The 18,302-nt window shown below is 33.4% G+C and overlaps 1 protein-coding gene across 1 annotated transcript; it reads right to left on the bottom strand.

Moving 5' to 3' along the window:
* Nucleotides 1-10,182: 10,182 nt before the first annotated feature.
* On the bottom strand, nt 10,183-16,328 carry LOC124352681 (leucine-rich repeat and WD repeat-containing protein 1-like). The gene is made up of 4 exons (XM_046802266.1): nt 16,112-16,328; nt 15,712-15,929; nt 13,195-13,439; nt 10,183-11,088 (listed from the first exon to the last, which is right to left on the bottom strand). The coding sequence occupies exons 2-4, from the start codon at nt 15,915-15,917 to the stop codon at nt 10,814-10,816; spliced, it is 726 nt and encodes a 241-aa protein (XP_046658222.1). The 5' UTR covers nt 15,918-15,929; nt 16,112-16,328; the 3' UTR covers nt 10,183-10,813.
* Between the last annotated feature and the right edge of the window lie 1,974 nt (nt 16,329-18,302).

Below are 18,302 nucleotides of genomic sequence, written 5' to 3'. Positions count from 1 at the left end.
TAATTTAAAGGTTGTAGTCTTAAAATGTGCGGAAAGAAATAAATTTTTTGTTCATACCTTAGTATGTTTCAATGTGAGCACCGTTCGTTGCCCTGCAGATATCAAGTCTGTAGTCAACTTCCTGCCACGTGCGTCCAATCATATCTGGCGTAACAGTTAAGATTGCGGAAGAAATTCGCTCCCGAAGATGGTCCAAATCCCGAATCTTTTCTGCGTAAACTATATTTTTTATGTACCCCCAGAAAAAGAAATCCAAAGGGGTAAGATCAGGACTTCTAGGAGGCCATGAAATGGGGGCTGCTCTACCAATCCAACCGTTTGGGAAGCGTGCGTTTAGTGCAGCGCGTACCTCGCAATGGTAGTGAGGTGGAGCCCCATCTTGCATAAAAATGATTCGCTGTCCAGTCTGTTGTTCGATATCGTCTAATTGGGGAACACAAACAGTTCAAGCATGTCCAGGTAAACTAGGCCTGTAATGGTTTTTTCTACAAAAAAGAAAGGTCCAATAACTTTGTCATGAAATAACGCGCACCACACATTGAGTTTGGGAGAATCACGCACATACTCGTGGATTTCGTTTGGCTGTTGCGATCCCCATACACGGCAATTGTGACGATTTACACATCCATTTATGTGAAACGTAGCTTCATCACTAAACAACACTCTCTGTAGAAAATTTGGATTATCATCAATTTCATTTAACATAAAACTTGCAAATTCAGTTCGTTTAGGGCGGTCTGTAGGTTTTATTTGCTGTTTTATCTGAATGCGTATAAAGCTTGAATACAAGTCAGCCGTTTGTGCAGTACATTTTGTATTGTTGTTTTTGGAATGTTTAGTTGAAGACTTCGTCGAGCAATGGATTTTTTTGGGCTCCTAACATAAGATTGCCGGATACGCTCAACATTCTCTTCTGATGTTCTTGGTCGGCCTGGTCTAGATTTTTTGCCGACGGTCCCTGTTTCCCTAAACTGGTTAAACCATCGAACGATAGCTTTGTTATCAGGTGCTGTTTGACCCGGATATGTTCTCCGAAAGAGCTGCTGTACACTGACAATTGACTTTGACTCCGTACCAAATCACGCACTGTGCTTTTTGTTGCACGGTCAACATCGTACTGAGCGGCGGCATGTCTGTGGCCGGCTGACCTTGACGATTGCGCAGCTTGTCTGCGCATCTCAAAGACAGGGAAACACAATCAGACGAACTAAAAACAAAACTTGCGTTCACCAGTTATCATCCAGTGAAAGAATTACTCATTTAACATGAAAGGTTTTGATATTATAATTTTATTAAATCTAGGCATTATTTTTCGATGACACTGTATAATCTATAAAATTAAAGTAGAAGGTAGAGGATATGATTTTGGTCTTAAAATATATTTCTCTAAACTTCTGCAAATCTCTATACAATAGTTTGGTTTTTTATTACTTTTTTTGTTATTCAAAGGTGTAGGAATGGCCTAAGTTGGATTGATGATGATTTTATTTTAATCATACTTAATTCAGATTTTAAAATTATGAATTTGCCCATTTCCATTTATAGCAACTGGTTACTTAGAATAAACCATTGTTCCGAAACAAAGAAAAGGTTGTATACTTTTAAGAACAAGAATTTGTTGGGTAATTTTTTAAGTAAAATATCCTTCACATTCCAATTGATAAACTAAATATGAGAGAATTACTGAAAATAACAATAAGCTATCATCTGGAAGCAACTCGTAATAACATAAGTTATAACCTTATTAAAATGATAGCACAAGTCGTACCCCCAATATAAGGTCATTAAATTAAAAGATAGAAGGTCATTTAAAACGCACATAAACGATTAATAACTTGTAAATTAAAAATACTAAAAATTAAAACAGATAAACAAACACACAGAGACACTGTGAGTTTCAGATTATTATCAACTAACAGTAAATAATTAATTATGACTTACTGAAAATTGTAATAAGAACTGGTGTGAACACCTAAATTAAGTTGTGTTTTTTTATCTTTTCATATCCTCCAAAAAGAAATATTCCAATGCAATTTTCAAATTACAACAAACATTTATCACTTCCTCACAGTAACAGAAATATACAATACACTGGTTCAGTCAAATGAATAGAGAACTTTTCCTAGATTAACTTCAACTTTGGACGTCGTGGAAACAATTAAGACTTCAGAAAAATAAAAAATATTTTAAGAGAACAAACTGGTAGAAGGGGACAGTGAGTGACTTCTATTTTAACATTTGTTAATAATTTAAAATAATAACTTAAACAGGATAGTTATTGGCAAGTGTTAGAAAAAGGCAATATAGCACAATTTAATTTAAAATTTTTATTCACCATCTGCCTGTAGAGTATTGCCCAAGTCAGTTAATACAACATAACCGAGGTGTCCCATATATACAGGGTGGCGCATATGTCAGTTTCCCCAGAAGAGAAATTTAAAGGCATTATAGGTTAATTGAATAAAACACCTTTAGGGAAGAAAACAAATTCATTATATGAAATTACTTACATAATAACCATACAATGTTATAGCAGTTGTTTGAAATGTCCACCTTGATTTCGTATAAACTTCATACAATGACTGAGAACAGAATCACAAATTTTTAGCAATAAAGGTTTATCGTTATTAACAAGTTCAAATGCATGTCTAATTATATTTCTGAGTTTGTCAAGATTTTGTGGTTTTGAAGCATACACTGCCTCCTTTATAATACCCCACAGTGAAAAATCATATGGGATCAGGTCTGCGAGAGCGCAGTGCCAATCAATTGTACCACGGCGACCAATCCTTAAAATGTGTTATTTAAAAAAAATCTCGAACATGAATACAGAAATGTGCTGGGGCACCATCTTGTTGCCAGATGAACGAATGAATATTGAAAACAGGATTGTTTCTGAGCTCAGGAACTTACTTCTTGCAGTAACCATAAGTAACTTTCTGAGTTAACATTTCCTTGAAGAAAATAAGGACCAATCAGTGCAGTACTCGAAATACCTTCCCATACCATAACACAAGGCACGTTGATTTCTGCTTGGATTACGTTATGAGGATTACATCCGACCCGTATACGCTGTCATGCTGATTAACATGTCCATTTAGTTTTGAAACATGCCTCATCACACCACAAAATTGATCACAAGAAATTTGGATCAGCCCCTGGGTGGATTATTGTTGTGTCACACAGAATTCTAATCGCCTATCGGAATCATCCTCTTGAAGAGCTTGGAGTAAATTGGACAGTATGGCTTAAATTTTAATTGCTTTAACATTCTTTGCACGCTTCTTGATATTTCTAGTTTACAGCAGATGCCTTAAGAGTTGATTTACCAAGACTGGCTACAAAAGCTTGAGCAACTGTCTGAGGTTTTTCTTTGTTGCAAATTGATCGTGGACGATCACACTTCGGGACATTTAAAACGCTTCCCATGTTTTCAAATTTATTATTTAACTTCCGTATATACTGTCGAGTGGGTATCACGACACCTGGATATTTACCACTAAATTCTTCAATTATTATAAACAGTTTTTTTATTATGTTTCCACCACAACTGAAGGATGTAAACATTTACAAAAAACAAACAAATTCACTTTACACTAGCCACTGGAACAGACAACAATGAACTTACTCTGTGTTACTACGAACTTAATGTTGTTACCAACCTATCGAAACAAAATATCCCAATTTATGGGGAAACTGACATATGAGCCACTCTGTATACAGGGTGTAAATTAAGTCCTGATATGCCTGGATATATTCCAAACAGATTGAGATATCAACCTTCATCATACTCATTAAAATACTTTTTGGATGATAAAAAAATTACCCCCCTTTTTACAGGGGAGGGTAACATTAAATTATCAAATTGCAACCCCTATCTTGTGGCATGTCATTTTAAAGGTATATTCAATCAAATATTATATTAAGAGTCAGCTGTTGTAAAATGACCTTGAGTTTTTTTCCCATAGCAAAAATGTTAAATCCTCATGCAGTTTTATGCCCTTTTTTAATCGTAGAGTTATGGGATGTGTCCTTATTTTAAAGATATAACTAATATGCATTCAAACATTTTTTAATTTTTTGTATGCAGACGTTTTGTATTGTAATTATGAAGTATAACAAAGTTTGAGATTTTTTCTGAAAATCCCATGAAAAATTTAAAAGCGTTTCATTGGGTATTATATTTAAAAAATGAGACATCTTCCATAATAATTATTATAAACTAAAATTAAGAGCGTAAGACTGAGGGTTAAAATTGTTCTTATGGGGAAAAACCCCTAGGTCATTTTACTACAGCTGGCTCTTAAACCAAACTGGTGAATCTAGAATTTGTGGAATTGCAGAACATATACAGCTGGAGTGTCCTAATATTTCTGTAACTAGGAAAAGTGCCTATGGACTGACATGCTTAGACCAAAGAATATTAGAGAAAAGGAACCCAGAAACTTAAATAAACAAGATCTTAGAAAACTTATTACTTGCTACCCTATTAGTGTTAGTTTAGATTTCGTCTATAAAAAAGTATTTGAAGCTGAGACTTGGTAGTACTGTATATCTGCCATCAATGATAAAACATTAAATAAGTTGTCAAAATCACCTGAACTGTTTCTTATTTGTTTACTTGCTTGTGCCAAACCATGACAATGAGTCAAATCATAGAATCATCTCACTCAAATAAAAAAATCTAGACAGCACACTAACTCTACTACAAAATATAATATAAATTTAGGACTCCAAATTATTGCACAACAAAGATGTTACATATGAATCTATTATACCTTTTATTAATCGACTGAAACAGACAAACACAGAGAAACTTGACTTTGAGCAAGTTACAGACTTTCAGAAACTTAAACACAAAACAAAGAATTACAATAAATTATAGAATTTTAGAGCAGATACTTTTATGTGATATGTCCAACCTGAAAACTCTGCAGGACCAACTTGAACTGGAATTTTAGACTTTCAGAAATCAAATAAACATTAAAACAGATGAAACCCATTTATTTGGACCAAGTAAATATCCTTCAACAGGAATACACTTGGAAAGAGTAAAAACATTGTTTTAGTGTTTTCCTATAAGTACCTAAAGCAAGACAACCTTTAACAGGCCTGCTAAGCTAAATTCCACCCACAAGGCAGAAAGTGAAACTAATCCAAGACAACATACTGAGGACAGAGTTAATGTTAATGACTGTTGTAGAAACCAAATATGTCTAAATAAAAACAATTCTAGCCAACAGTCACATTTTCGTACTTTCTAAGTTCGTAAAGCCCCCGATCACTGCCAAAAAATTAGAAGAATTTAAAACATTGGGATGATTATTTTATTAAAAACATTGGAGGAAGCCTAGGAAATCTGTTCATCCTTAGCTAATAAAATTAATCTTGCTACCTCCCTCTCATCGGACAATGATCACCTTGCAACAAAAGAAACAGCCTTTACACAAATTATTTTTAGGAATGGGAACAACCAGCTGGTGCAATGCATCTTAACAAATCCAGAAAGAAGATCAAAGATCGACTATCACATTACCTTCTTCTTTTAAATCCAGACATTGTTGTACACACAGAGCATAGCTTAAATTACAACGCAATCAAAGCTGCACAACCTCCAAATTCCCTCTAGTAGCCCTCTCTCAAAGGGAACATCACTTAAGACGAGGAGCTGATTTACAAAAATAAGACACCTTTGGCTATTCAATTTGGAAGAGCTAAGAAGTGAATAGGTCAGTGACCTCACAGCAGTGAAACTTCAGATAAATAAAAGTCAGCCGCTTTATATTATTGGATATCTTACCGTCCTTGGTCCCTGCTTGATCATGTGCTACCCATTTTACCTGACTGTCTAGATTATATTCCCCTGAAGAATTATGGTTATTGTATTATAGGTGATTTCAATGTTGATATCCTAGACAACAGAAAAAGGAAAGACTTTTGTTAAATGACATGCTCGTTTATTTTATCATAACTCGAATTGACCTTCCTTCAACTAGAATGACCAACACATTAATGTCATCTGTCATGACTCACTTTCACCAGTGCTGGTGTGACGTGTTTGAGCTCTTGACTTCTCGTGTTTGTGACTTACATCCTGAGCAGTGACAACACTTGAGTTCATTTTCTCCTGTCTGGACTTCAAGCAGTTTTCGGGTTTGTTTAATGTGTTTTCTTTCTTTTTTAGTGAGTCCATTGCAGCACGTTGCAACTTCTAAGTACATGTATATGTACTAATTGTCTTCTCACCCTAACAAAGAGGATAGATTCCAGTCCTCAAAACTTTTCATAACTTATAAGAGTTGTACATAGTTTTTAATCCCTGATTCTGATACAACTTTCACTACTTACACAGTCTATGTTTTAAGTCATATTTTAGAAACTAACAAAATTGGGTAAAGAGCATGTTGTATTGGCAGATAGTGGCCATCTTCATTGTAGTCCCATAAGAATAACGTTAACCCTCGTGCACTTTTACACCCAAAATTTATATTGGTCCATACAGTTGTGGGAGATGTCTGGTTTTAAAGATAAAATTAAGACATGCAAAAATCTTTTTAAGATTTATTGGAGTTTCAGAAAAATCTTGAACTTTATCGTTTAAATACTCATGAAGTACACACTATACAAGAAAAAACAATCGCATTTGGATGCATATTAATTATATCTTTAAATGACCCAATTCCTATAACGTAAAGACAAAAAATAAGAGCATAAAAGTGCATGAGGTTTAATACATGACGTTCTAATGGGAAAAATCTCTTGGTTGTTAAAATAGAGTAAGATTTTGGTTTAATTTCTGGTAGAAATACAATTCAAGTGGTAGAAGGGTAACACCAGCAACATTAATAGATCTTGCTTAGTGACTTGATAGTTAGTAAAGAAATGCACCAATATTGCACTAGAAAAAACTAATTTTTAGATTTAATAACAGCTAGGCTAGAAAAAGCAGCCATATTTATACGAAACAAACTTTTCAACAAACTCCCAAAGAAAGCATGGCCTGTACCCACAAACATTTGGATTTGAGATCAGCTTCCACACATCACTAGTTGTAATATTGTGAAATCATGATTTTTCCAAGTGTATTTTAAGTATTTGTATAGGTATATCGAGTGAAGAGCTGCAGTATCAAGTAATAGAATCGATCTATCTCTACTGAAAATTCCAAAGACATTATAAAAATTCATGCATATTCCAAACATGTTTTCCTAGAGCCCAAAATTCATGCTTTTCCAGGTTTTCACCATTGGTGTTTAAAGTCCCGTGAAAGTGTTGAGATTCCAAATATATCCCACTGCTGGCCAATATGTGAAGAAAGTTAATTCATGATATGTAGACAACAGTGCAGAACAACCATACCCTCCATAATTAACCCCAGAATACAAGAATAATTAATATGATTATATGAATATTATAATATGATCACTGGTTCTGAAATATTTTGTTTGTCTTTAAAATAAAGCAAGAGTATAATCACGATAACACAACGTACAAAGTAAATAAACTCACAAATGTTTGTGGTTCGTTACTTGTTTGCTAGATTATAGTCTAGGACTATGAAGGACGTCTTATACACGCTGGATTATTTGGTTTGAACAATTCGAATTGTCCAACCGTGTGGGGGGAAATTGTTCAAATAAATAGATGATCAGAGAACTGGTAAGATTTCCACCAGCCGTCCAGCCAATGCTGCTCTGACGATGGAAACTGCAGTGTGTGGTGGATTGACCTGTCCGCAGACTGGCGATATCAAGCTGCGTTTACACTAACGAGAGAATTTGTGCAGCTGTTGTTGCATAATGTAAAAAAGATAAATACATTTTTTCACAAGTACTTGCTACAACTGTATCAACTGTAGCTGGTTGCTGCGGGAGTCAATATTTAGTCTGTTCACACATGGTAGTGATGTCTCAGCAATGTTTATAATTGAAATTTTAAAGGCCAACACTGCCCCCCAGTTCTTGAAAGCAACTCTTTAACACTGTCCAGCTCGCAAGAGCTCTTCCACCCATTTAGACTAGCGATTTTTACTGTCAGACAAAAAACTTGCACAATGTAACTAGACATTAAATTTTTCTCCTGCTGCTCAGCCCTCAACTCATTTTGTGCATCATGTTGGGTGCAAAAGCCTCCTTTTCAGCTTTACTTGTCACAAATCCACCATTTTCTTCTCCAAAATTTGTCTTATCAAGTCAGTTTCACGTAAGAATAAGAATTAGACAACTTCGTCTGGAGACCCCATTTCAGTGACTGAATAAAACTTAGACACAAGTACACTGTTTGCGTCGTGACCACTACTCTCCTGATTTTCTGCCACTTCACCACTTACCGCTCATATAGTGGCTGAGGCTTGAGACCTTTGGTTGGCTGACTTTAATTCTCCAATGGATTGTTACGTGTGTGGGGGCCTGCTGAGTCACTGGGTTAGAACTAACCAAGATAAACTGCACTACACAAGTGAAAGCACCAAACTTTGATTGACTGGCGTCAGGAAGGGCTCACGAACATATTTTGATCTTCATTTACTATTTAACAGACCAAGTCACGTAAAATAAGATGTTTCGTGATTAACTAGATTCAAGTAGATGTCAAATTATTTTTAATTTCATAAATTCTTAGAGCCAGAAAAATTGTTTTTGAGATTTTTCCAGGAAGATTCCTGGTGCGTGAAATTCCGTTTTCCCATTGGATGACCACCTTCTAAATAGGCTAGTTTGATAACAATTTAATAGATGTACAATACTGGTGTTGGTTGAGGATCAAAGGTTTGGGCGGCCAACTATACCCATGGTGACTTTCTATATCTTTTCCAACAACTTTTTTTCTGACAAATAAACAAAAAAGATCTCATATAAGAACTAATCTTTTTTAGTTGACAAAATTTGTGTTACTTTATCACAATTAGAGTGCTTCAGCTTAAGTTCTTTAATGAAGTAAATTAATTAATTTGATAGTAAATTGTTACTGAGGGAGACTATAATCATATGTTTGATATTTTTATCTGGTTGAGTAGTTTTGAATTTGAAGATGTTAAGATGAATTTAAGATTAAGGCCAAAGTTATTTGATTTCTTGTGGTTTTGATTGTAGAGATTGGGAAAAGATTTTAAACTCAAACAAGATTTGGGGAAAATACTGTGTTTATCCTGAAAAGTAGTGTAAAACCTCAGGATATACTTTAGGATCTAGAGATATCAAATACTACAAGGAGCCATGTATTTGGAGGAAAAATTATGATTGCTAAAACTTTGAAACTTGAACATTATTATTGATATATGTATCAATACACAAACAATAATAACACAGTTTATAGATAGCTATACAACAGTTTGCAACATCATTATACAGTAATTCAAATATTCCAATCACAATTAATTATAACAATCACATTTGGTACAGTTCAAACATATATAATATATTTTTTTTCACATTTAATTTAATTTAAATTGACTGGTCTTGTGTTTGATAGTTTAATTTTGAATTTTAATAGCTTATTCACTGTTCGTAAGTGAATTCTTAATATAAAAATAAGTTTATGTATGTCTATCATCACCAACAACCATTCAACCCTTAGACGCATACCTCAAAAGGAGCAACAGAAGCCATGTTAGCTGCTTTTAATTCAGCTGTTGGGCACATTTAGGAAAAAACCAACAAAAACATTGCCACATAGTCTTAATCAATTGTGCAAAGTTTTAGAAATTGGAGAGAAGACGGTGTCATGACATTCATTTCAGTGGAAATGTTTCCATTACACCCTGCCGATTCAAGTCATGTTCGTTCTTGAGCATTTTCTTAAATGATGCCTTTTCTATTATGTTTTACACAAGGTAGTGCAATCTAAATAGTATTTATATCTAATCAAGTTTTATTGAATCAATTTAATTAAATTAATTACAAAATCAGAGCCCTTATGAGGAATGCCTAGTCTATTTCTTACTTTGGTCTAATCAGAAATTTGTTTACAAAGGGTCAATGTTGTTTAGAACAATTGTTTGTGCTTAATATTAGGAAGTATTAACTATTTACTCTCATAGCAGATGGTGGAAGCTGTAAATTCAATTTCTTCAGTACAAATTAATTGTGTTGACACTAGCTTGGGGGTTCAGACGTACTAGCCACAACTGTTAATTGTATCATATTCTAAGATCACTATAAGGTATGGTGCAATATCATAATCAGATTCTGTTAAAACGATTTATTGTAAGAATATAAAAACACTAACATGATAACACAACAAAGATTATTCATAACAGTAATGTACAACATGTACATTCAGAATTTTATGTGTAAATGTATATAATTCACATTGTATTGCTATTTTGTTATATTTCAATGTAATAAACAGTTAAATAATTGTTGACTTACTCTAATATAAAATACAACCAATGTAGTAACAATTAAAATTCCTACAAATATATTAAAAATATTAGTAAATAGAGCAAGTAAAATATGATATAACTGAGAAATTTATTGATAGAATGCAATAAAGTAATAACTTACTTCTGGTCGTTTAAAGTATATTTTCTTGTAAATAATATTGCATACAGTGTTTATAATAAATCAACTACATCAAATATTATTATGTGACAAAAATAATTTGAGCACTAAATAACATAGAATACAACACTTACTTTATTCAACTTGTTGATTTTAATTGGAAAGTAAAAAATTTGAAGATAATACAATTACTGTAATATTTAGGAAATAACAAACATTTTCCCCCAATGTTGTCCCCAATGGTTGACTGATATCACCTTTTCATTTACCACAAAACAGACTATTCACAAGTACAAAAACAATGGTGGTCATCTTCAGCTTCTTTCCCAAATACAGACCATGTTATTGTTGGTAACGGCAACGATGTAGTCCCTGTCACTAGACAGTGCCACTTTATCAATGACGATGTCGTAAGTCGTGACAGACAGTTTGCGCTTCTTCTCTGTGTATCGGTCGGTGATTTCTGGCCATGGTAAGAGAGTGGATGCATGTACAGCTATGTGGGTCTGTGGGTCGGGAGGAGGCAACAGATTGAGATCGTAGAGCCACAGCATTCCTTTGTCATCTCCACAGCATAGCAGGCCGGCCTCTGAGAACATCCATAGAAAATTTAAGAAAGAATATTCATAAATTTTCTTTTTTGTACTTAAGCGAGGAAATATTTAGCTGATTATAACAGTAGCTCATCATGTTTTGTTCATATATCTCAATTTTCTTACACAATTTTATTTTAAACTCGAATAAACAGTAATTAATTTAAAATTTCATACATTTTACAGGACAAAACAACAATTATCATAAACAATGATTCTATTAGAATATTGATACATGTAAACAATTGTTTAGTTGCAAAACATTGATAAAGTTAAACAATAATTTATAGCTTCATGAATACTTTTATTTTTGTAAGCTTATTTTACAACCATTTCGCATAGTTCCGATTATTCAATATTGGTAGAACAAGAAATTTTGAGAATAAATAGAACAACAGAAAATCTAAAATGTCTCCAGAGCTAAGATGTGAATTATTAGCTTTAAATAGTATTAACAATAACCTATTCAACAATGATGCAATATTATATAAGTTGAAAAAGGCAGCACCACAGTGCTATTATGTGACAAAAAACATACTGATAAAGAATAAATCATGTAAATAATTAAAAGATGGCTTAGAAAACTACTCTCGATTATGTGCTCAATAATGGGGCAGCAGGAAAACCCATGACTGTAGCTGACAGTCATATAATTCTGTAGTTGTTAGGTTGATATGGGTTAGTATAATTGAATTTTGAAAATTTGCCATCACTATATCCTCTTCTTTAGATGTAAGAAACTTATCACTATTTTATAAAAAAGCGGCTCTTTTTTAATTTTACAAAACACTTTTTTAACTAAATAAATAAGAAAACCACCAGTATTAATTTACTTATTAACCCTACATCGGGCGCTAAACGGAGTTTTCCTCCGTGTATTTTTTATTATTAAAAATAGTACTACTTTTCTGATGTTGGCAGTCGTTTCCCACAGTGTACTTCACGAGCATCTTTCGGGGAAGCAAACCAATAGCCTCCCGCTTATCTTTGTCAAAATCTGTCAGTATGACATCTACTTCCGTGCGAGACTGGACGATTCCTCCGTAAGCGCCCGATGTTGTGTTTTGTAGTGCTTGGACGAAATCTCCGTGAGCGCCTTATTGTATTTAGTTTTTATGGAGTAATAATCCGTGTGCGCCTAAATGTATGACCTGTGATGGTTTCTTTTTAAGTGTTACAATATATTTTATTTGAATTTTGTGAAATGGAGAATGAAGACGCGAGACTTGTCAGTACAGTACCCGTGTGCTAGTGAACATTTCAGTACTGTTTTTGGAGTGAACATTGTCGTTATAATAACCAGAAGGAAAATGTTTTGAAACTTTGTGTAGTATTAAAAAAAGTTTTAGTAAAGAATAAATTTTTATTTCAGAGTAATAATTGACATTACATTGTATAATAACTCAAGAATTGAAGTAAGTTGTTTTTGTAAGAAGTTAAAAACTAAGTTAATTTCCATATATTATTACAGTAGGTTAAACAATTCAAAAATTAATTGCATTATCCCTTAAAATAAATCATGTTGTTACTATACAATAACATTTTTTTAAGATTTTGAATTTCTTATTTGAAAAATTCATTACATAAGAGAGTAATTTATATTTAACTTCTAAAAATGAATATATTACATTGTAATTAAATCCGTATGAATATTTAAACAAATATGATATCCACTATTCGCTAACCTGGAGGAAACCTCCGTGAGCGCCTGATGGTGTTTCTAATTTTAAGCGCCTGATGGAGGGTTAATGGGAGTTTAGGAATGAGTTAACTCATCAGATGGAAAACAGTCTATCAAATGCTTAAGAGCCGCTTCCTTACGCAACACCAGATTTAAAACCATTCAAATCTGCCAATTCAGGGCAATTGATCACCAATTCAAGGGTTGTCCATAAACTTCGGAAAGGAGCCTTAAGGTGATAAAACTGTAAAATTTCATTAAAATTTGATGATTACTTGAAATTTTTTTAGTACACTAAAGTAAGGAATTACAGCATTCAACATTTTCAATACAATAGGTGAGAAAAAAAATAGTCATTCTTCAATGGAGTAAACAGTTTTTGAATCCAAAGTATAAAATATGAATTGTGAGCGAACTGAACCTGCTTGTACTCCAATAAACATGAAATAGTTGTCGGTGTCGCTCCAACGTAGCACATGGGTGGGCTTTACATCTGTACTGTCAGAAGCCAGCGTAGCAGTCAGATTCCACAGGTATATGGCACCATGTAGTGCACACTTGGTTGCCACCACTCCGTCACCTACAACTTCCACAGAGTCCACAAGGTCTTGCACATCATTGTTGCCACTACGAGTCGGCAATATGAACTTCTTCGATGTCACAGGTCTGGAATTCAGATATCAGGTTTAAGCATTCTCCAAATTAGTTTCCATCCATTAGACATGTGACAGAACATTTGAAATTATTTTTACTCATGTAAAGTTACCTTATGTATTGCTTAAAATCAAATTCTGCAACTGAAATCTTCAGTCTAAGAGAGAGTAATACTACAACAACAAGAAGGACTGTTCTCCTGAATATCTTAATGACTAAACTCTGAAGTGAATGTGTTATCAAAGAATGAAGTTTTGATTGTTTACTAAAAATATTAATGACTTACAATTTACATTATCAAAATTTATTCAACTTAATACAGAAAAATACACTGTTGAACATTTCTGTGATAGTTAAAACATAGTTTGGCATTAAACAGTCAACAATTTTCTAAGTTAAGAAGTTCAATAAAGTTAAACAGGACGATTACCCTTTTAGCGAACAAAAATCTATATGAATGACGATGAAAAGAAATTTGTCATAGTACATATATATTTTTCTGTAATCACACAATGTTTTTAGTATAACGTGTTGTACCAATTGTACATTTTATTAAAAATAAAAAATGATATTTGTTAAATAAAAATAATAATTTTAAGTTAGTAGTAAGATTGAATTATTTGAGTCATTATGTAATAATAATGTTGATAATCAGAAGTAAATGGTTGAAGCCAGCTATACTCTAATGCAGATTGCAGCAGTGCGTGAATTGAATAGTTCATCTGCTGAGGTTGCTTGTTGTTTTGTTGTCTCGTACATCATATATTCGTTTGAAGATGAAGGTGACAGTGACAAGAAAATAACAGACAGAATTTGTTTGTCAAACTGAACTCGGAGAATACGGTATTGTTAGAGAAATGTAGGATACTAATAGTTATAGCTATTTCTGAGAAGAAGGGTTAAGAAAGTTTATGTTCGGAGTCTAAAGTAACAGAGACTTCAATTACCCCATCTGAAATTTTTATTGCAGACTAAATTGAAAGTGCCCGACAAAACTTCATCTTGTTTGCCAAAATCTAAGAATGAGACATTAGATTTTTATAAATGTATTAATAGTTTTTTTTTTTTATTAAATAGTGCAATATTTTGATCCAATCATCGCACTAGATTAGGTTACAAACATTTCCATTATACACTGAACAGACAAGGTTGCTATCGTAATAGTATAAAAGCCAAGAGCCAATTTGCATTGTATAAGCACACAACTTTGTTTGTCTTGAATTCAATAAAGAAATATTTCCTAATAAAGAAATAGATCATCAGCCACACAAGTTTAGGTATAGGTCGAAATGAGAGAATACCAAAAGGGTAATTATTGTATATAACTATGAAACAATAATTTTGTACTCTCTTTATATATTTTTGTAACATGGCACATTCAAAACGAACTACCAGTCACATAAATAAATGTTAAAACTCCAATAGCAAACTACAGACCAACTTTTTGGCTGAAAGTAGTGACTCAATCAATCTCTTTAACTATTAGTCTGATGGTGAATTAACTATTGTTTAAGTGTCTGATAGTAGGGTTTTAAGTGAGTCAAGCTAAGAAAAATATGATCTTCGAAAAATTTGTTTGATATTTTAAACTCTTTTGTTACCTACCCTCCCATTTCAACCTCCACAAAAGATTGTGTAGCTTATATATTTCTTCTATAGAAGAAATTCCTCAATAATTTTCAAGGAAAACCTAGTTACATCCTTATTCAACGGATCTCGGATCCTAAACTGTATGTATTACGTGTATGTTGCTGAGTTAAGCTTCGGTTTTGATAGGTTCGTTATGTAAAATAAAATCATAATGGGACCCATTACTGTCCGTTGAGCTGAACCATGACAAACACAGTTAAATAAAAATGAAAGTGATGTTGACTCTGACAACAATTAGCAAATATTTTCAGGGATTTCAGTTGTCCTTTAAAAAGTAGCTCTTAATAAGAGTGAAACACCAATTACTTTCTGTTGGCTAGTACAGTATATGAATTACATCTGCTTTCCCTGTTACAATTTACATGTAAATATCTGTTGGTGACAATAACTTGATTTCAAACAAAAGTAATTAATATTATCCTCATTAATAGTTTGGCAGGTCTAGTAATTAGTGATACAACTTACATGATTCAATATAGGGGTGGTCATCTTTAATCAATGATTAAACAGTTTTCCAAATTTGACAGAAAAACAATGAGTTTTTGAGATCAGTGAAAGGTAAATAAAATACTATCCACTTCCAAGAGATATTGATTTCATAATGTGATAGTCTATGTAGTTGTCTGTTACTCACATTGGATGCTTGATGTCTTCAATTGGATCAGGGAAGCACCAGCCCTGTAGTCCATCGTTGCAGCCAGTAAGAAGCATGTTGTTCACAGGGCAGTAGCTCATGCTGAATATCTCACTATTGGTAGAGAAACTCTGCATAACATTGAAGTTCATTCTCGTATTCTGGTGGAATTGGGTTACCAATGTTGCAGATATGGATTTCTCCATGACTTCCTCCACCTGAACATGTCACAACAAGCCTGGTAAAATGTTAAATCTAGTATCGAGACATAACTATCCAGAATGCATTTGATTGGTCCAGTGAGATAATTTAATCTCTAAGTATTCTAAAACTGCACTATACAGATGAAGTACAAGTATTTGAACTCGTGTGATCTAGTACAAAAATATTTTATACTTACATATCAATAGATTCCAGTGTTTAGGATGGAACAGAAGACTATTTATGTGGTTTTTGTACTTAATGACTTTGATGTTCCTGCAGAAGAACGCAATGCCTTCAGCAGGATGTATAAAATGAAGTTGTGTATCGGATTCCACCAGTCACTAAAAATGTATGTTTACCATTCGTTGTCCAGGCAAGTGCATAGAACATTTCCCTAACAACAAACACAATACAATCTTACATGTAATATTGGTTTCGAGAACACAGAGATTCTGAAAAATATCAAAATAAATTGAATATGAAATGAATGAATGATTGGTCAATATTTAAAGTTAAAAATAAAAGCTCCAAATCAATTTAGGATAAAACTAATGTTTTTTATGGTATCCAGCAAATTGTCCTCTCTTCAAGGGGTTGGCACATAAGGAGTGGCAAATGATTGTATTCACATTTCTGGGGATTCAAACCTGTGCTCTTCAATCAAGTTTTTTTTTTTAATTTGGGAGTAGTTGTATTATTAGCCTAATATCTTCCCTCAAAACACACCCTTAATGTCACTGATCTGGTAAATTCTAAGATAAAAGCAATAAGAGATTTCTTTCTTAATAGAGTGAATGGTAAAAAAATGTTTATCTCTTAACCGACGAACTGAATTGAATGGGCTTCCCTCATGTTTTTACACACTTTAAACCTTATGAAATTACTAGCAATTACCCATGGATTCACACACAATTTCGTGGGGCTTTGCACATGTATAAGCACTTGTGGTTCAAGTGAATTATATTTTGATTGCCAACATTGAATTTTGCCCTTGTTGCAACAATATGTCACGAATGGCCATTGTAATTTACTCCAGCAACGGTATATTTTAGTACCATAGTTGATTTTGCCTTAATCAAGAAATTATTTATGTACAAATACACATACTTCTGGGGGGGGGGGGGTGGGGGGGGGGGGGGGTGGGGGGGGGGGGGGGTGGGGGGGGGGGGGGGTGGGGGGGGGGGGGGGTGGGGGGGGGGGGGGGTGGGGGACCGGGTGAAAATATAAATAATTACGCATAATTCGTATTTCCTGTTATAAATGTTTGTTATAGTTTCATAATTATTTATGAGAGTCTATTTATTCCTATTTCCAATTCTGATTGTTTGTTTGAATGTTTTTTTTTTTTATTTTTTTTTTTTTTTTTTTTTGTTTTTTTTTAGAGCTCATTTATTATTTACAAGATTATCACTATGAGCACTATATTAATTATTTTAACCCTTCCCACGTGGCAAACGGATATCATCCGTTAGGCCTAACTTAGACCGAAACGCATCAAACGGATATGTCCTTCAAAGTTTATTCTGTGTTAATGTTAATAAATTGTAGTTCCCGAGGAATCCGCTAGAGTTCAAGAGAGATGTTAAATACTTGTTCCGAATAAAGCAGGATGTTACAGTTTGAACCTCATTGGCGCGTCGCAGTGGTGGGAAGGCGTGGCATTGGTCCCTCATGGCGTGATTTAAGCCTCAGTCAGCAGCGAACCATTACGCGGAAAACGGATATATCCAGCAACAGCATATTTTATTTTTTAACGCTGTTTTGCCAAATTTCCTTATTTACTGTTCGTGTTCCTGTTGTATTTAGCATATATATTATCTTTTTATTTTGTTATTACTTTATTTGTGTTGTCGTTATAGGCCTATATTGTTCTATGCAATGGTGAATCCTGACGATTTTTTTGTAAAATATTGAAAATTTGTTAAAAAAATATAGGGGGTCTGAAGTATTTTGTGATTACTGTATTTATTTTTTATTCCTAATAACCACCAATAAACTAAAAAAATAAAATAAGAGTTGGTAAAATGTAAAAAAAATTTAAAGCTAATTACTGCGTTATGAGTCAAAATTGAAAGATAAATTCCGCGTGGGAAGATTTAATATAAAATATATTTGGTTATTATAACTATAGATAAGTTGATATGCTTTATAAGCACGTATTTGATAAATGAATATTAAGTATTGATGATATAAAAACCGGTTTTGCTTATCGCACGTCTACCCCTTTTTGTAGCAGTAGTTCTATATGATACCCTATCATATAGGCTAGTCTACAACTAAATATTAGTGGTTTAGTCGACTACTCACAACTATTGACCCAAAGAAAAAAAGTTAGTCGATTGACAACAACTATTTTTATGTATTAAAAACGAGCTATTTAAAAGTAG

The sequence above is a fragment of the Homalodisca vitripennis genome, chromosome 1, assembly GCF_021130785.1.
Source record: "Homalodisca vitripennis isolate AUS2020 chromosome 1, UT_GWSS_2.1, whole genome shotgun sequence".
Lineage (NCBI taxonomy): Eukaryota > Metazoa > Arthropoda > Insecta > Hemiptera > Cicadellidae > Homalodisca > Homalodisca vitripennis.
The sequence above is the reverse complement of the archived record's forward strand: the minus strand, read 5'-3'. Positions and strand labels throughout refer to the sequence as shown.